This window comes from Scyliorhinus torazame, chromosome 3 (genome assembly GCF_047496885.1).
Source record: "Scyliorhinus torazame isolate Kashiwa2021f chromosome 3, sScyTor2.1, whole genome shotgun sequence".
In the NCBI taxonomy this organism is placed as follows: Eukaryota; Metazoa; Chordata; class Chondrichthyes; order Carcharhiniformes; family Scyliorhinidae; genus Scyliorhinus; species Scyliorhinus torazame.
Genome location: NC_092709.1, coordinates 378,835,605 through 378,852,526, shown reverse-complemented (window position 1 = coordinate 378,852,526; position 16,922 = coordinate 378,835,605). Strand labels below are relative to the sequence as shown.

General features: G+C 51.6%; 1 protein-coding gene across 1 annotated transcript in view; it reads left to right on the top strand.

Moving 5' to 3' along the window:
* The window catches only part of LOC140409460 (galectin-3-binding protein-like), a 419,647-nt gene that overhangs the window by 401,384 nt on the left and 1,341 nt on the right, over window positions 1–16,922 (top strand). The window contains exons 5-6 of the mRNA XM_072497893.1: window positions 847–978; window positions 3,095–3,362. Of these exons, the coding sequence (XP_072353994.1) occupies window positions 847–978; window positions 3,095–3,362 (400 nt within the window). The remainder of the gene's footprint in view (window positions 1–846; window positions 979–3,094; window positions 3,363–16,922) is intronic.

The following is a 16,922-nucleotide window of genomic DNA, read 5'->3' as shown; positions in this document are numbered from 1 at the left end:
CTGCCCCCATTGAACCCCCTCAGCACTGCCCCCAGTTACCCCCTCAGCACTGCCCCCAGTGACCCCCCTCAGCACTGCCCCCCGTGACCCCCCCAGCACTGCCCCCCGAAACCCCCCTCAGCACTGACCCCAGTGACCCCCCTCAGCACTGCCCCCCGAGACCCCCCTCAGCACTGACCCCAGTGACCCCCCTCAGCACTGCCCCCAGTGACCCCCCCTCAGCACTGCCCCCAGTGACCCCTCAGCACTGACCCCAGTGACCCCCTCAGCACTGACCCCAGTGACCCCCCTCAGCACTGCCCCCAGAGACCCCCTCAGCACTGACCCCAGTGACCCCTTCAGCACTGCCCCCAGTGACCCCCCTCAGCACTGCCCCCAGTGACCCCCTCAGCACTGCCCCCAGTGACCCCCCTCAGCACTGCCCCCAGTGACCCCGCTCAGCACTGCCCCCAGGGACCCACCTCAGCACTGCCCCCAGTGACCCCCCCTCAGCACTGCCCCCAGTGACCCCCCTCAGCACTGCCCCCCGAGGCCCCCCTCAGCACTGCCCCCAGTGACCCCGCTCAGCACTGCCCCCAGGGACCCCCCTCAGCACTGCCCCCAGTGACCCCCCTCAGCACTGCCCCCAGTGACCCCCCTCAGCACTGCCCCCCGAGGCCCCCCTCAGCACTGCCCCAGTGACCCCGCTCAGCACTGCCCCCAGTGAACCCCCTCAGCACTGCCCCCAGGGACCCCCCCTCAGCACTGCCCCCAGTGACCCCGCTCAGCACTGCCCCCAGTGACCCCCCTCAGCACTGCCCCCAGTGGAATTGTGATATTAATTATTTTGTATTAATCTTTCCTCAGGCACTGGCTCCATCCTATTGGACGATGTGTTTTGTTCGGGTCCAGAATCTTCTCTCACTCAATGTAAACATAAAGGCTGGAAAATCCACAACTGTCAACACTCGGAGGATGCTGGCGTTCGCTGCGACCCACGTACGTTCCCCTGCTCCTCCCAGCGGGCAGGATATTTACTGCAGTCTCAGGGGGGGCTCTGGTTTTGGTGGGTGGGTGCTGGCAGGCTGCACCCACAGGTTGATCTGGGTTGTGGGGGAGGGGTGGGCAGATTAGGTGGGGTTGGGGGTTCTGGCTGATGGTGGGGGGAAGTCGGCTGATGTTGGGGAATGGTCTGTTGGTTGAGGGTTGGGGTGGGGATGGGGGTGGGGTTGGAGGGGAAGGTGGTGTTGGCGGAATGGGGTGTTGTGGGTGGGTATGGGGTGGTGTTGGGGGGTGGGGGCTGGGGGTGGGGTTGAGGCTGAGGTTGGATGGATTGAGGGTGTGGTTGAAGGGGTTGAGTGTGGAGTTGGGGGGTGGGTGTGGGGTTGGTGGGTGGGGGGTGGGGTGGGGTGTGGTTGGGGTGGGGTTGTGGGTGGTAGTGGAGGTGGGCTTGAGGGTGGGAGTGGGATTGTGGGTGGAGTTGGCGGTGGAGTTGGTGGTTGGGGGGTAGGGTGGGGGTGGGGTTGGGTAGTGGGGGTGGGGTTGTGGGTGGTGGTGGAGGTGGGGTTGAGGGTGGAGTTGAGGGTGGGATTGCGGGTGGAAGTGGGGTTGGGGTGTGGGGTTGGGGTGGGGTTGCGGGTGGGGCTGAGGGGTGTGGTTGGATGGGTTGAGGGTGGCGTTGGGGGGTGGGTGTGGGGTTGGAGGGGTGGGGGGTTGGGGATGGGGTTGGGCGTCGGGTTGGGGGAGGGGTTGGGGTGGGGTTGGGGGGTGGTTGGAGGGGTTGCGTGTAGGGTTGAAGGGGTTGAGGGTGTGGTTGGGGGTGGGGGTGTGGTTGGGGGGTGGGGGTTGGGTGTGGGGGTGGGGGTGGGGTTGGGGTTGGGAGGTGGGGGTGGGAGTGGTGGGGGGGTGGGGGTTGGGGGGGTGGGGTGATGGGGTGGTGGGGGGGTGGGGGTTGGAGGGGTGGGGGGTGGGGTCGTGGGGGGGTGGGGGGTGGTTGGGGGGTGGGGGTGGGGGGGCAGTCTGGACACAAAACTCTCTTCTTTTGGAAAGTAAATGGTAACAGGTGGGTGGCGGTGATATTGTCACTGGGCTCGTGATCCAGAGACCCAGAGTGATCCAGAGACCAAGAGTGACCCAGAGTGATCCAGAGACGCAGAGTGATCCAGAGACCCAGAGTGATCCAGAGACCTAGAGTGACCCAGAGTGACCCAGAGAGCCAGAGTGATCCAGATACCCAGAGTGACCCAGAGACCCAGAGTGATCCAGAGACCCAGAGTGACCCAGAGACCCAGAGTGATCCAGAGACCCAGAGTGATCCAGAGACCCAGAGTGACCCAGAGACCCAGAGTGATCCAGAGACCCAGAGTGACCCAGAGACCCAGAGTGATCCCGAGACCCAGAGTGATCCAGAGACCCAGAGTGACCCAGAGACCCAGAGTGACCCAGAGACCCAGAGTGACCCAGAGACCCAGAGTGATCCAGAGACCCAGAGTGATCCAGAGACCCAGAGTGACCCAGAGACCCAGAGTGATCCAGAGACCCAGAGTGACCCAGAGACCTAGAGTGATCCAGAGACCCAGAGTGATCCAGAGACCCAGAGTGATGCTCTGGGAACCTGGGTTCAAATCCCCCCCACTGCAGGTGGTGAAATTTGAATTGAATAAAAATCTGGAATTAAAAGCCTAACAGTGACCATGAAACATTGTCGATTGTTGTAAAAACCCACCTGGGTCACTAATGTCCTTTAGGGACAGAAATCTGCCGCCCTTACCCGGTCTGGCCTGCACGTGACTCCACTGCACCACTGTGCCGCCCTCCTCAATGCTGCGAGGCAGCAGTGCTAATCACAAAATCCCAACTCCCCAACCCCTCCCCACAGCACCTTAGCTCAGGCCCCCACGTGTGATTTAGATCATCTACGTTGCGACAAGTACAGCTCCTGAAGCAGATTCCAGCTGAGCACTTCTGAACTAACAATTGGCTGCTGGTGCTACCCTGGGAACTGCAAATGCTTGTGATGGATGTTAGTCTGAAGGTAAGGCAGCCATTCGCACTTTGTCATAAAGGTCCCAGGGCACTGGGTGTGAATTAATGATTTCCATTCTCTGATTTACAGGCCAAGCTGGAGATATGCCCAGTTACAGACTCGATCAGATGTCTGAGCTTCACGATTCGCTTAATAAACTATACCTGAGCCAAAAGCATTGCCAGGTAAAAATCCTGGTGTTGACATCGAAACGTGGGCCGGTGAAGCTGCACCTGTGTGCACACAGGTTAATCCTCTCGCTCAGCACAGACGGCAACCTCATCACTGAGAACAAGACCAGTGGAATCCAGATCATGGTCCAACAGGACTGCCTGCCGTACGTGGAGGACTTCATCAGGTAAACCCATTGCTCACTGAGGCCAGGGTGTCACACACTCAACTGGTTTTGTACAAAATCTGCAACCATTTATCAAAGAGGAGAAATAGAATTTCTAAAATGTTAGAAAACAAGGTGTGGATAACCAGAGCAAATGTTTTGAACCTCCCTGGGACACTGTGCTCAGCTTTTCACAAGGATGTGAAGGTTTTTGAGAAGCAGATCTGTGTTGTAAATCCTGCTTCATGAACTTGCTGCAATGTCTCTCGAGGTAATGGGGACAGGGGACTCAGGACATTTGTTTGATGTAGTTAAATGTGGCCGTGGTACAGAAAACAGAGTGGTGGGGGGGGGGGGAATTTCCCAGATTGTCATTTGTAGAATAGAAGTTGAAAATTAACAAAAAAACACTTGATGCTGAAGCTTTCAATTATCATAGAATTTGCAGTGCAGAAGGAGGCCATTCGGCCCATCGAGTCTGCACCGGCTCTTTGAAAGAGCACCCTACCCATGGTCAACACCTCCACCCTATCCCCATAACCCAGTAACCCCACCCAACACTAAGGACAATTTTGGACACTAAGGGCAATTTATCATGGCCAATCCACCTAACCTGCACATCTTTGGACTGTGGGAGGAAACCGGAGCACTCGGAGGAAACCCACGCACACACGGGGAGGACGTGCAGACTCCGCACAGACAGTGACCCAAGCCGGAATCGAACCTGGGACCCTGGAGCTGTGAAGCAATTGTGCTATCCACAATGCTACCGTGCTGCCCCTCATTTGGTACACAAAAGAATACCACATTTCAAACAATCACCACAAGGTGCTGATTGGTTGGCAAGTGAACTCTGAATGGTGTTAGGGAATAGATATATAGTTTAAAGTAATTTACATTGGTTTTCATGAGTATTAGGAGTAATATATAGCTTTAAGAAGCTTAATTTGTGCTTCTGTATTTGTCTGTTAACAAAGTGTTTCAAAAGGCATCTTGACAAACACATGGGTAGGATGTGTATAGAGCGATACAAAACAAGGAAGTGCTGAGGGTTTTGGCCAAGGTTGGTATCATGACCGGTACAGGCCTGGAGGGCCGAAGGGCCTGTTCCTGTGCTGTATTGTTCTTTGCTCAGAACTTAAGTTTAGTTTCACTTTAAACTTTCCCTGCATTTTGAAATTCCGGTGATGGGGATGTGCTGAGAAATCGCACATCAGGTGGCTCTCCTCCCACAAACCCGAAACTAGGCTCTTTCACCTGAAATAGCCCGCTAATACGAAGGAAATAAACATCCCCACATCTCAACGAATAGCAAGGCAAAGGGAAATGACAAACAGCCACTCCAGATGCCGCGTGGACTCGAGGAGCGGAATACGCCAGGAGAAACAAATGGCTGAGCCAGCTGACGCACGAGGCTGGGAAACTCGGGTCTCGCCAGAATGGGAAGGACCCCGTCACACTAAGACATGCAGGTGGCCATGGATAAGGCAGAGAGGAGTCTAGGAGGTCAGGAAAACACCGTAGAGGAGCTGGAGAAGGCCGCGGAGCAGGGGTACCGGATCGACAATCTGGAAAAAGAAGTAGTAAGGTTGGTCGGGACACGGGGAGTCTGAGAGGAAAGATTGAGGGTCAGGAAAACTGATCCAAAACTTGTGGATTGTGGGCGTGCCGGAGGGGATCGAGGGCAGGAACCCCACAGACTATGTGGCCCAAATGCTGGGTAACCTGGTGGGAGGGGATAGCTTTCTCACCCATCAGAAATCGACCAAAACCACCGGTTACTTCGCCCAAAACCCAGAGCCGGGGAACAGCCGAGGGAAATCATCGGCAAAATGCACCGGTGCCAGGACCAGGAGCGAATCCTGCACTGGGCGGGGCAGACAAGGAACTGTAAATGGGAAAGTCACCGGATCAGGATCTACCAGAACATTGGGGCAGACCTGGTCAAGCGCCGGCAGAGTTCAACAGGGCGGAGGCTGCCCTGTACAAGAGTAGCGTAAAGTTTGGGATGCTGAACCCGGCCAAACTCTGGGTCACATTCCAGGGGTGGGTGCTTCTTCGCTGACCATGTGGATGGTGACAAGTGTGTTCTGGACAACGGGCCAGAGAAACGGCAGCAGAGACAACGGTGAAGAGATCATCGGAAGAGACTTTATTTGTTTATTTACCAACTGAAGCAACTCGAAGAACAGTGCGCGGGACTGCACTGCCTCGATCTGGGGAGGAGAGAGGAAAGAGAGGAAGGAGGACGAGGGCAGCAGAGTGCAGGAACGGGGAAGGGGAACGTCAGGTAGAGAGCTCAGAGAACGGGCGACGGGAGGAGGCACAACTAACCCCGGGGGTGGGGCCACCACACTAGAGGAGAGGAAGCTAGCACCGGGAAGCATGAAGGAAAGCGCGTCCACAGCATGTCTCCCACCAGGGAGAGAGTGCCTGGCAATGGGGGGAGGGGTGTAAACATCAGCAACAGGGAGATGACTCGGGGAGGAGACAGAGGGAGCGGGGCGGAGGGGGGGGAGAGAATACCATAAGGGGAACATAAGAACATAAGAACTAGGAGCAGGAGTCGGCCATCTGGCCCCTCGAGCCTGCTCCGCCATTCAATGAGATCACGGCTGATCTTTTGTGGACTCAGCTCCACTTTCCGGCCCGAACACCATAACCCTTAATCCCTTTATTCTTCAAAAAACTATCTATCTTTATCTTAAAAACATTTAATGAAGGAGCCTCTACTGCTTCACTGGGCAAGGAATTCCATAGATTCACAACCCTTTGGGTGAAGAAGTTCCTCCTAAACTCAGTCTTAAATCTACTTCCCCTTATTTTGAGGCTATGCCCCCGAGTTCTGCTTTCACCCGCCAGTGGAAACAACCTGTTCGGGTACACAGAGGGAGAATTCAGAATGTCTAAATTACCTAACAGCACATCTTTCATGACTTAGAACATAGAACATAGAAAATACAGCACAGAACAGGCCCCTCGGCCCACTGAAGGATAGGCAAGGGAATCTATGTGTGGAGCCAGAGGAAATGGGCGAGGTACTAAATGAATACTTTGCATCAGTATTCACCAAAGAGAAGGAATTGGTAGATGTTGAGTCTGGAGAAGGGGGTGTAGATAGCCTGGGTCACATTGTGATACAAAAAGACGAGGTGTTGGGTGTCTTAAAAAATATTAAGGTAGATAAGTCCCCAGGGCCGGATGGGATCTACCCCAGAATACTGAAGGAGGCTGGAGAGGAAATTGCTGAGGCCTTGACAGAAATCTTTGGATCCTCGCTGTCTTCAGGGGATGTCCCGGAGGACTGGAGAATAGCCAATGTTGTTCCTCTGTTTAAGAAGGGTGGCAGGGATAATCCCGGGAACTACAGGCCGGTGAGCCTTACTTCAGTGGTAGGGAAATTACTGGAGAGAATTCTTCGAGACAGGATCTACTCCCATTTGGAAGCAAATGGACGTATTAGTGAGAGGCAGCACGGTTTTGTGAAGGGGAGGTCGTGTCTCACTAACTTGATAGAGTTTTTCGAGGAGGTCACTAAGATGATTGATGCAGGTAGGGCAGTAGATGTTGTCTATATGGACTTCAGTAAGGCCTTTGACAAGGTCCCTCATGGTAGACTAGTACAAAAGGTGAAGTCACACGGGATCAGGGGTGAACTGGCAAGGTGGATACAGAACTGGCTAGGCCATAGAAGGCAGAGGGTAGCAATGGAGGGATGCTTTTCTAATTGGAGGGCTGTGACCAGTGGTGTTCCACAGGGATCAGTGCTGGGACCTTTGCTCTTTGTGGTATATATAAATGATTTGGAGGAAAATGTAACTGGTCTGATTAGTAAGTTTGCAGACGACACAAAGGTTGGTGGAATTGCGGATAGCGATGAGGACTGTCTGAGGATACAGCAGGATTTAGATTGTCTGGAGACTTGGGCGGAGAGATGGCAGATGGAGTTTAACCTGGACAAATGTGAGGTAATGCATTTTGGAAGGGCTAATGCAGGTAGGGAATATACAGTGAATGGTAGAACCCTCAAGAGTATTGAAAGTCAAAGAGATCTAGGAGTACAGGTCCACAGATCACTGAAAGGGGCTACACAGGTGGAGAAGGTAGTCAAGAAGGCATACGGCATGCTTGCCTTCATTGGCCGGGGCATTGAGTATAAGAATTGGCAAGTCATGTTGCAGCTGTATAGAACCTTAGTTAGGCCACACTTGGAGTATAGTGTTCAATTCTGGTCGCCACACTACCAGAAGGATGTGGAGGCTTTAGAGAGGGTGCAGAAGAGATTTACCAGAATGTTGCCTGGTATGGAGGGCATAAGCTATGAGGAGCGATTGAATAAACTCGGTTTGTTCTCACTGGAACGAAGGAGGTTGAGGGGCGACCTGATAGAGGTATACAAAATTATGAGGGGCATAGACAGAGTGGATAGTCAGAGGCTTTTCCCCAGGGTAGAGGGGTCAATTACTAGGGGGCATAGGTTTAAGGTGAGAGGGGCAAAGTTTAGAGTAGATGTACGAGGCAAGTTTTTTACGCAGAGGGTAGTGGGTGCCTGGAACTCACTACCGGAGGAGGTAGTGGAGGCAGGGACGATAGGGACATTTAAGGGGCATCTTGACAAATATATGAATAGGATGGGAATAGAAGGATACGGACCCAGGAAGTGTAGAAGATTGTAGTTTAGTCGGGCAGTATGGTCGGCACGGGCTTGGAGGGCCGAAGGGCCTGTTCCTGTGCTGTACATTTCTTTGTTCTTTGTTCTTTGATGTTGTGCCGAGCCTTTGTCCTAGATTAATCATAGATTATCATAGGATTTACAGTGCAGAAGGAGGCCATTCGGCCCTTTGAGTCTGCACCGGCTCTTGGAAAGAGCACCCTACCCATAGTCAACACCTCCACCCTATCCCCATAACCCAGTAACCCCACCCAACACTAAGGGCAATTGTGGACACTAGGGGCAATTTATCATAGCCAATCCACTTAAACTGCATATCTTTGGACTGTGGGAGGAAACCGGAGCACCCGGAGGAAACCCACGCAGACACGGGGAGGATGTGCAGACTCCGCACAGACAGCGACCCAAGCCGGAATTGAACCTGGGACCCTGGAGCTGTGAAGCAATTGTGCTATCCACAATGCTACCATGCTGCCCTTAAGAACAAATAAATCTACACTATATCATTCTATCGTAATCCATGTACCTATCCAATAGCTGCTTGAAGGTCCCTAATGTTTCCGACTCAACTACTTCCACAGGCAGTGCATTCCATGCCCCCACTACTCTCTGGGTAAAGAACCTACCTCTGACATCCCCCCTATATCTTCCACCATTCATCTTAACTTTCACCTTAAATTTAAATTGTGGGAGGAAACTGGAGTACCCAGAGGAAACTCACACAGACACAGGGAGAACGTGCAGCTCCGCGCAGACAGTGACCCAAGCCGGAATCGAACCTGGGACCCTGGAGCTGTGAAGCAACCACTGTGCTATCACGCTGCCCATAGGATTGTATTCGCTGGAGTTCAGAAGAATGAGGGGGGATCTCATAGAAACCTAAAAAATTCTAACAGGATTGGACAGGGTGGATGCAGGAAGGATGTTCCCGATGGTGGGGGTGTCCAGAACCAGGGGTCACAGTCTGAGGATACGGGGGAGACCATTTAGGACAGAGATGGGGAGACATTTCTTCACCCAGAGAGTGGTCGGCCTGTGGAATTCATTACCACAGGAAGTAATTGAGGCCAAAACATTGTATGTTTTCAAGAAGAACTGGGACCCTGGCGCTGTGAAGCAATCCTAGTCACCTGTCATCGCCTCATTTCCATCAGTCACTGGCATGTTATTTGTGTCTTCCACTGTGAAGACCGACCCAAAAAACCTGTTCAGTTCCTCAGCCATTTCCTCATCTCCCATTATTAAATCTCCCTTCTCATCCTCTAAAGGACCAATATTTACCTTAGCCACTCTTTTTTGTTTTATATATTTGTGGAAACTTTCACTGTCTGTTTTTACATTCTGAATAAGTTTACTCTCATAATTTCTAACTTTTTTTATTGCTTTTTTTGTGGCTTTCTGTTGACCTTTAAAAATCTCCCAGTCCTCTGGTTTTCCACTAATCTTTGCCACTTTGTGTGCCTTTTCTTTCAATTTGATTCCCTCCTTTATTTCCTCAGATATCCATGACTGATAATCCTTCTGACAGTCCTTCCTTTTCACTGGTATATACTTTTTCTGAGCACTCTAAAGAAACACATTGAAAGTCCTCCACGGTTCCTCAATTGTCCCACCACAAAGTCTTTTCTCCCAATCTATCCTAGCCAACTCCTCCCTCAGCCCATTGGAGTCTTCTTTGTTTAAGCACCAGAGTAAGGGCATTCGGCTTCAAAAGGCCACCCGCGGCAACTGGGAGCACGATGACGGCTCCACAAGCAGTCACTTTGGAGGGTCCCTGAACAAAGGGAGGTCCCGGACTGCAGGGGCTCACCCACAGGGCACACAGAGTTGGCGGCCATGTTGGGCGGCCCCAGGACAGAGGGTAACCACAGAGTGCAGGGACCCGACCGCATGGGGAGAGCAGTGACCGTGGCCATTTTGGACGGCCCCCTAACAAAGGGAAACCCTGGAGTGCAGGGGTGCGTCCAACAGGTAAGTATGGTTAATCCCCCAGGAACGGGGGGACAGAAGCCCCCACCAGGATAGTCACCTGGGAAGTCAGCAGCCCAGTGAAAAGATCCAGAGTCTTGAGAAACATGGGCGGGATTCTCCGACCCCCCGCCGGGTCAGAGAATCGGCGAGGGCTGGCGTGAATCCCGCCCCGCCGGTTGCCGAATTCTCCGGCACCGGATATTCGGCGGGGGCGGGAATCATGCCACGCTGGTTGGCGGCCCCCCCCCCCCCCGGCGATTCTTCGGCCCGCGATGGGCCGAAGTCCCGCCGCTGTCAACCCACGCTAGCCGGCGTGGATTGAACCACCTTTGGGACGGCGGGACAAGGCGGCGCGGGCGGGCTCCGGGGTCCTGGGGGGGGGCGCAGGGCAATCTGGCCCCGGGGGGTGTCCCCACGGTGGCCTGGCCCGCGATCGGGGCCCACCGATCCGCGGGCGGGCCTGTGCCGTGGGGGCACTCTTTACCTTCCGCCTTCGCCACGGTCTCCACCATGGCGGAGGCAGAAGATACCCCCTCCACTGCGCATGCGCGGGAATGCTGTGAGCGGCCGCTAACGCTCCCGTGCATGCGCCGCCCGAAAAAGGCATTTCCGCGCCAGCTGGCGGTCGGAAATCAGTCCAGCGCGGGCCTAGCCCCTCAAGGTTAGGGCTCGGCCCCTCAAGATGCGGAGGATTCCGCACCTTTGGGGCGGCGCGATGCCGGACTTATTCGCGCCGTTTTTGGCGCCGGTCGGCGGACATCGTGCCGATTGTGGAAATTCCCGCCCATGGAAGCCGACATAAACTTTGTTGAAGACACACACCTGAGAGAACAGGACCAACTGCAGGTAAGGAAGGGCCGGGTGGGACAGACCCACCTTTCCTGCTACGGGACGAGGGCTAGAGGGATAGTCATATGGTAGCCACATGGGAGGCTGTGGCGTAGTAGATTTGTCGCTGGGATAGTAATCCAGAGACCCAGAGTCATTCCCTGGTGACCCAGGTTCGAATCCCACCATGGCAGATGGTCAGAAATTTGAATCCAATAAAGGAATCTGGAATTAAAAGTCTAAAGATGACCTTGAAACTATATGGGGCAGCACAGTAGCACGTGGTTAGCACTGTTGCTTCACAGCTCCAGGGTCCCAGGTTTGATTCCCGGCTTGGGCCACTGTCTGTGCTGAGTCTGCACATTCTCCCCGGGTGCTCCGGTTTCCTCCCACAGTCCAAAGACGTGCAGGTTAGGTGGATTGGCCGTGATAAATTGCCCTTCGTGTCCATAAGATTAGGTGGGGTCGCTGGGTTACGGGGATAGGGTGGAGGTGTGGGTTTAGACAGAGCGCTCTTTCCAAGGGCCGGTGCAGACTCCAAGGGCTGAATAGCCTCCTCCTGCACTGTAAATTCTATGATTCTATGATACTGTTAAATAACACTAATATCCTTTAGGGAAGAAAATTTTCCATCCATCCTCCCCATATTTATTTTAATTCATTTAAAAATATGTGTGCTTCGCTGGTTAGGCCAACATTTATTGCCCATCCCTAGTTGCCCTTCGGAAGGTGGGGGTGAGCTGCCTTCTTGAACCACAGCAGTCCTTGAGGTGTAGGTACACCCACTGTGCTGTTAGGGAGGGAGTTCCCGGCCGTTGCCCAAGCGACAGTGAAGGAACGGCCGATATATTTCCCAGTCAGGGTGGTGAGTGACTTGGAGTGGAACCTCCAGGTGGTGGGGTTCCCAGGTATCTGCTGCACCCCGTGCATCTTGTAGATGGTACACACGGCTGCCACTGTGTCTATGCCACTCATAATCTTGTTGACCTCCATCATGTCGCCTCTCAACCTCTGCCGTTCCAGTGAGAACAGACCGAGTTTATCTAACCGCTCCTCAGAGCTAACGCCCTCCATACCAGGCAACATTCTGGTAAATCTCTTCTGCACCATGTCCAAAGCATCCACATCGTTCTGGTAGTGTGGTGACCAGAATTGAACACTTTATTCCAAGTGTGGCCAAACTAAGGTCCTGTACAGCTGCAACATGACTTGCCAATTTTTATATTAAATTTCCCGACCAATGAAGGCCAGCATGCCGTATGCCTTCTTGACCACCTTCTCCACATCACTTCCAGTGATCGGTGGACATGCACACCCAGATCTCTCTGCCTGTCAGTACTCGCGAGAGCTATAGGGCGGGATCTACTCCCATTTGGAAGCAAATGGACGTATTAGTGAGAGGCAGCACGGTTTTGTGAAGGGGAGGTCGTGTCTCACTAACTTGATAGAGTTTTTCGAGGCGGTCACAAAGATGATTGATGCAGGTAGGGCAGTGGATGTTGTCCATATGGACTTCAGTAAGGCCTTTGACAAGGTCCCTCATGGTAGACGAGTACAAAAGGTGAAGTCCCACAGGATCAGGGGTGAGCTGGCAAGGTGGATACAGAACTGGCTAGGCCATAGAAGGCAGAGAGTAGCAATGGAGGGATGCTCTTCTAATTGGAGGGCTGTGACCAGTGGTGTTCCGCAGGGATCAGTGCTGGGACCTTTGCTGTTTGTAGTGTATATAAATGATTTGGAGGAAAATGTAACTGGTCTGATTAGTAAGTTTGCAGATGACACAAAGGTTGGTGGAATTGCAGATAGCGATGAGGACTGTCAGAGGATACAGCAGGATTTAGATTGTTTGGAGACTTGGGCGGAGAGATAGCAGATGGAGTTTAATCCGGACAAATGTGAGGTAATGCATTTTGGAAGGTCTAATGCAGGTAGGGAATATACAGTGAATGGTAGAACCCTCAAGAGTATTGAAAGTCAGAGAGATCTAGGTATACAGGTCCACAGGTCACTGAAAGGGGCAACACAGGTGGAGAAGGTAGTCAAGAAGGCATACGGCATGCTTGCCTTCATTGGCCGGGGCATTGAGTATAAGAATTGGCAAGTCATGTTGCAGCTGTATAGAATCTTAGTTAGGCCACACTTGGAGTATAGTGTTCAATTCTGGTCGCCGCACTACCAGAAGGATGTGGAGGCTTTAGAGAGGGTGCAGAAGAGATTTACCAGAATGTTGCCTGGTATGGAGGGCATTAGCTATGAGGAGTGGTTGAATAAATTTGGTTTGTTCTCACTGGAACGAAGGAGGTTGAGGGGCGACCTGATAGAGGTCTACAAAATTATGAGGGGCATAGACAGAGTGGATAGTCAGAGGCTTTTCCCCAGGGTAGAGGGGTCAATTACTAGGGAGCATAGGTTTAAGGTGAGAGGGGCAAGTGGCCAAAAGGCCTTTGATAAGGTGTTTCACGGGAGACTGCTGAGTAAAATAAGGGCCCATGGTGTTCGAGGCAAGGTACTAACATGGATTGACGATTGGCTGTCAGGCAGAAGGCAGAGAGTTGGGATAAAAGGTTCTTTTTCGGAATGGCAACCGGTGACGAGTGGTGTCCCGCAGGGTTCAGTGTTGGGGCCACAGCTGTTCTCTTTATATATTAACGATCTAGATGACGGGACTGGGGGCATTCTGGCTAAGATTGCCGATGATACAAAGATAGGTGGAGGGGCAGGTAGTATGGAGGAGGTGGGGAGGCTGCAGCAAGATTTAGACAGTTTAGGAGAATGGACCAAGAAATGGCTGATGAAATTCAACGTGGGCAAGTGCGAGGTCTTGCACTTTGGAAAAAAGAATAGAGGCATGGACTATTTTCTAAACGGTGACAAAATTCATAATGCTGAAGTGCAAAGGGACTTGGGAGTCCTAGTCCAGGATTCTCTGAAGGTAAACTTGCAGGTTGAGTCCGTAATTAAGAAAGCAAATGCAATGTTCATCTCAAGAGGCTTGGAATATAAAAGCAGGGATGTACTTCTGAAGCTTTATAAAGCATTAGTTAGGCCCCATTTAGAATACTGTGAACAATTTTGGGCCCCACACCTCAGGAAGGACATACTGGCACTGGAGCGGGTCCAGCGGAGATTCACACGGATGATCCCAGGAATGGTAGGCCTAACATACGATGAACGTCTGAGGATCCTGGGATTATATTCATTGGAGTTTAGGAGGTTGAGGGGAGATCTAATAGAAACTTACAAGATAATGAATGGCTTAGATAGGGTGGATGTAGGGAAGTTGTTTCCATTAGCAGGGGAGACTAGGACCCGGGGGCACAGCCTTAGAATAAAAGGGAGCCACTTTAGAACAGAGATGAGGAGAAATGTCTTCAGCCAGAGAGTGGTGGGTCTGTGGAATTCATTGCCACAGAGGGCGGTGGAGGCCGGGACGTTGAGTGTCTTTCAGACAGAAGTTGATAAATTCTAGATTTCTCGAGGAATTAAGGGCTATGGAGAGAGCGGGTAAATGGAGTTGAAATCAGCCATGATTGAATGGTGGAGTGGACTCGATGGGCCGAATGGCCTTACTTCCGCTCCTATGTCTTATGGTCTTATGGTCTTATAGAGTAGATGTACAAGGCAAGTTTATTACACAGAGGGTAGTGGGTGCCTGGAATCGCTACCGGAGGAGGTGGTGGAAGCAGGGACCATAGTGACATTTAAGGGGCATCTTGACAAATATATGAATAGGATGGGAATAGAGGCATACGGACCCAGGAAGTGTAGAAGATTGTAGTTTAGTCGGGCAGCATGGTCGGCACGGGCTTGGAGGGCCGAAGGGCCTGTTCCTGTGCTGTACATTTCTTTGTTCTTTGTTCTTTGATGGGCAAGCTAATGGGGCTAAAGGTAGACAAGTCACCCTGGCCCTGATGGAATGCATCCCAGAGTGCTAAAAGAGATGGCTAGGGAAATTGGAAATAAACTCGTGATAATTTACCAAAATTCACTAGACTCTGGGGTGCTCCCAGCGGATTGGAAATTAGCAAACGTGACACCACTGTTTAAAAAATGAGGTAGGACGAAAGTGGGTAATTATAGGCCAGTGAGCTTAACTTCGGTATGAAAAGGAAATGGAATGAAAATCGCTCATTGTCACAAGTAGGCTTCAATGAAGATACTGTGAAAGCCCCTAGTCGCCACATTCCGGCGCCTGTTTGGGGAGGCTGTTTCGGGAATTGAACCATGCTGCTGACCTGCCTTGGTCTGCTTTCAAAGCCAGCAATTTAGCCCTGTGCTAAACAGCCCCTCTAGCAGGGAAGATGCTGGAATCTATCATCAAGGAAGAAATAGCGAGGCATCTGGATGGAAATTATCCCATTGGGCAGACGCAGCAAGGGTTCATAAAGGACAGGTCGTGCCTAACTAATTTAGTGGAATTTTTTGAGGACATTAACAGTATGGTCGACAATGGGGAGCCAATTGATGTGGTGTATCTGGATTTCCAGAAAGCCTTTGACAAGGTGCCACACAAAAGGTTGTTGCATAAGATAATGATGCATGGCATTAAGGGTAAAGCACGGATAGAGGATTGGTTAATTAATAGAAAGCAAAGAGTGGGGATTAATGGGTGTTTCTCTGGTTGGCAATCAGTAGCTAGTGGTGTCCCTCAGGGATCAGTGTTGGGCCCACAATTGTTCACAATTTACATAGATGATTTGGAGTTGGGGACCAAGGGCAATGTGTCCAAGTTTGCAGACGACACTAAGATAAGTGGTAAAGCAAAAAGTGCAGAGGATACTGGAAGTCTGCAGAGGGATTTAGATAGGTTAAGTGAATGGGCTAGGGTCTGGCAGATAGAATACAATGTTGACAAATGTGTGGTTATCCATTTTGGTAGGAATAACAGCAAAAGGGATTATTATTTAAATGATAAAATATTAAAACATGCTGCTGTGCAGAGAGACCTGGGTGTGCTAGTGCATGAGTCACAAAAAGTTGGTTTACAGGTGCAACAGGTGATTAAGAAGGTGAATGGAATTTTATCCTTCATTGCTAGAGGGAAGGAGTTTAAGACTAGGGAGGTTATACTGCAATTGTATAAGGTGTTAGTGAGGCCACACCTGGAGTATTGTGTTCAGCTTTGGACTCCTTACCTGAGAAAGGACATACTGGTGCTGGAGGGTGTGCAGAGGAGATTCACTAGGTTAATCCCAGTGCTGAAGGGGTTGGATTACGAGGAGAGGTTGAGTAGACTGGGACTGTACTCGTTGGAATTTAGAAGGATGCGGGGGGGGTGATCTTATAAGATTATGAAGGGAATAGATAGGATAGATGCGGGCAGGTTGTTTCCACTGGTGGGTGAAAGCAGAACTAGGGGGCATAGCCTCAAAATAAGGGGGAGTAGATTTAGGACTGAGTTTAGGAGGAACTTCTTCACCCAAAGGGTTGTGAATCTATGGAATTCCTTGCCCAGTGAAGCAGTTGAGGCTCCTTCATTAAATGTTTTTAAGATAAAGATAGATAGTTTTTTGAAGAATAAAGGGATTCGGGGATATGGTGTTCAGGCCGGTTAGTGGAGCTGAGTCCACAAAGATCAGCCATGATCTCATTGAATGGTGGAGCAGGCTCGAGGGGCCAGATGGCCTACTCCTGCTCCTAGTTCTTATGTTCTTATGCACTTAGGTTAGGTGGATTGGCTATGCTAAATTGCCCCGTAGTGTTCAGAAGATTAGGTGGGGATACGGGGATGGGGTGGGGATAAGGGCCTGGATAGGGTGCTCTTTGGGAGCATCATGCAGACCCGAAGGGCCAAGTGACCTCCTGCGCTGTAGGGAATTGATGAAATATTTGGAGATGATCTTTTCCATATCTTTCATTCGACGTGCGTCATTTTTATTATTTTTGTCTGTGCAGAGCTGGCAGTCAATGTCACAACGCATTCTGTTGATTGAGAGTGTTGAGGGTCGCAGGGGTCAGGGATAGATAATGACACCACAATTCGATCAGCCACGATCTTATTAAGTAGCAGAGCACAGTTCCCACAAACCATTTTTACTGCTCATGGAATGGACAAGTCCTGTTGTCAAAGTCAGAAGCCTAACACCAGGTTAAAGTCCAACAGGTTTGTT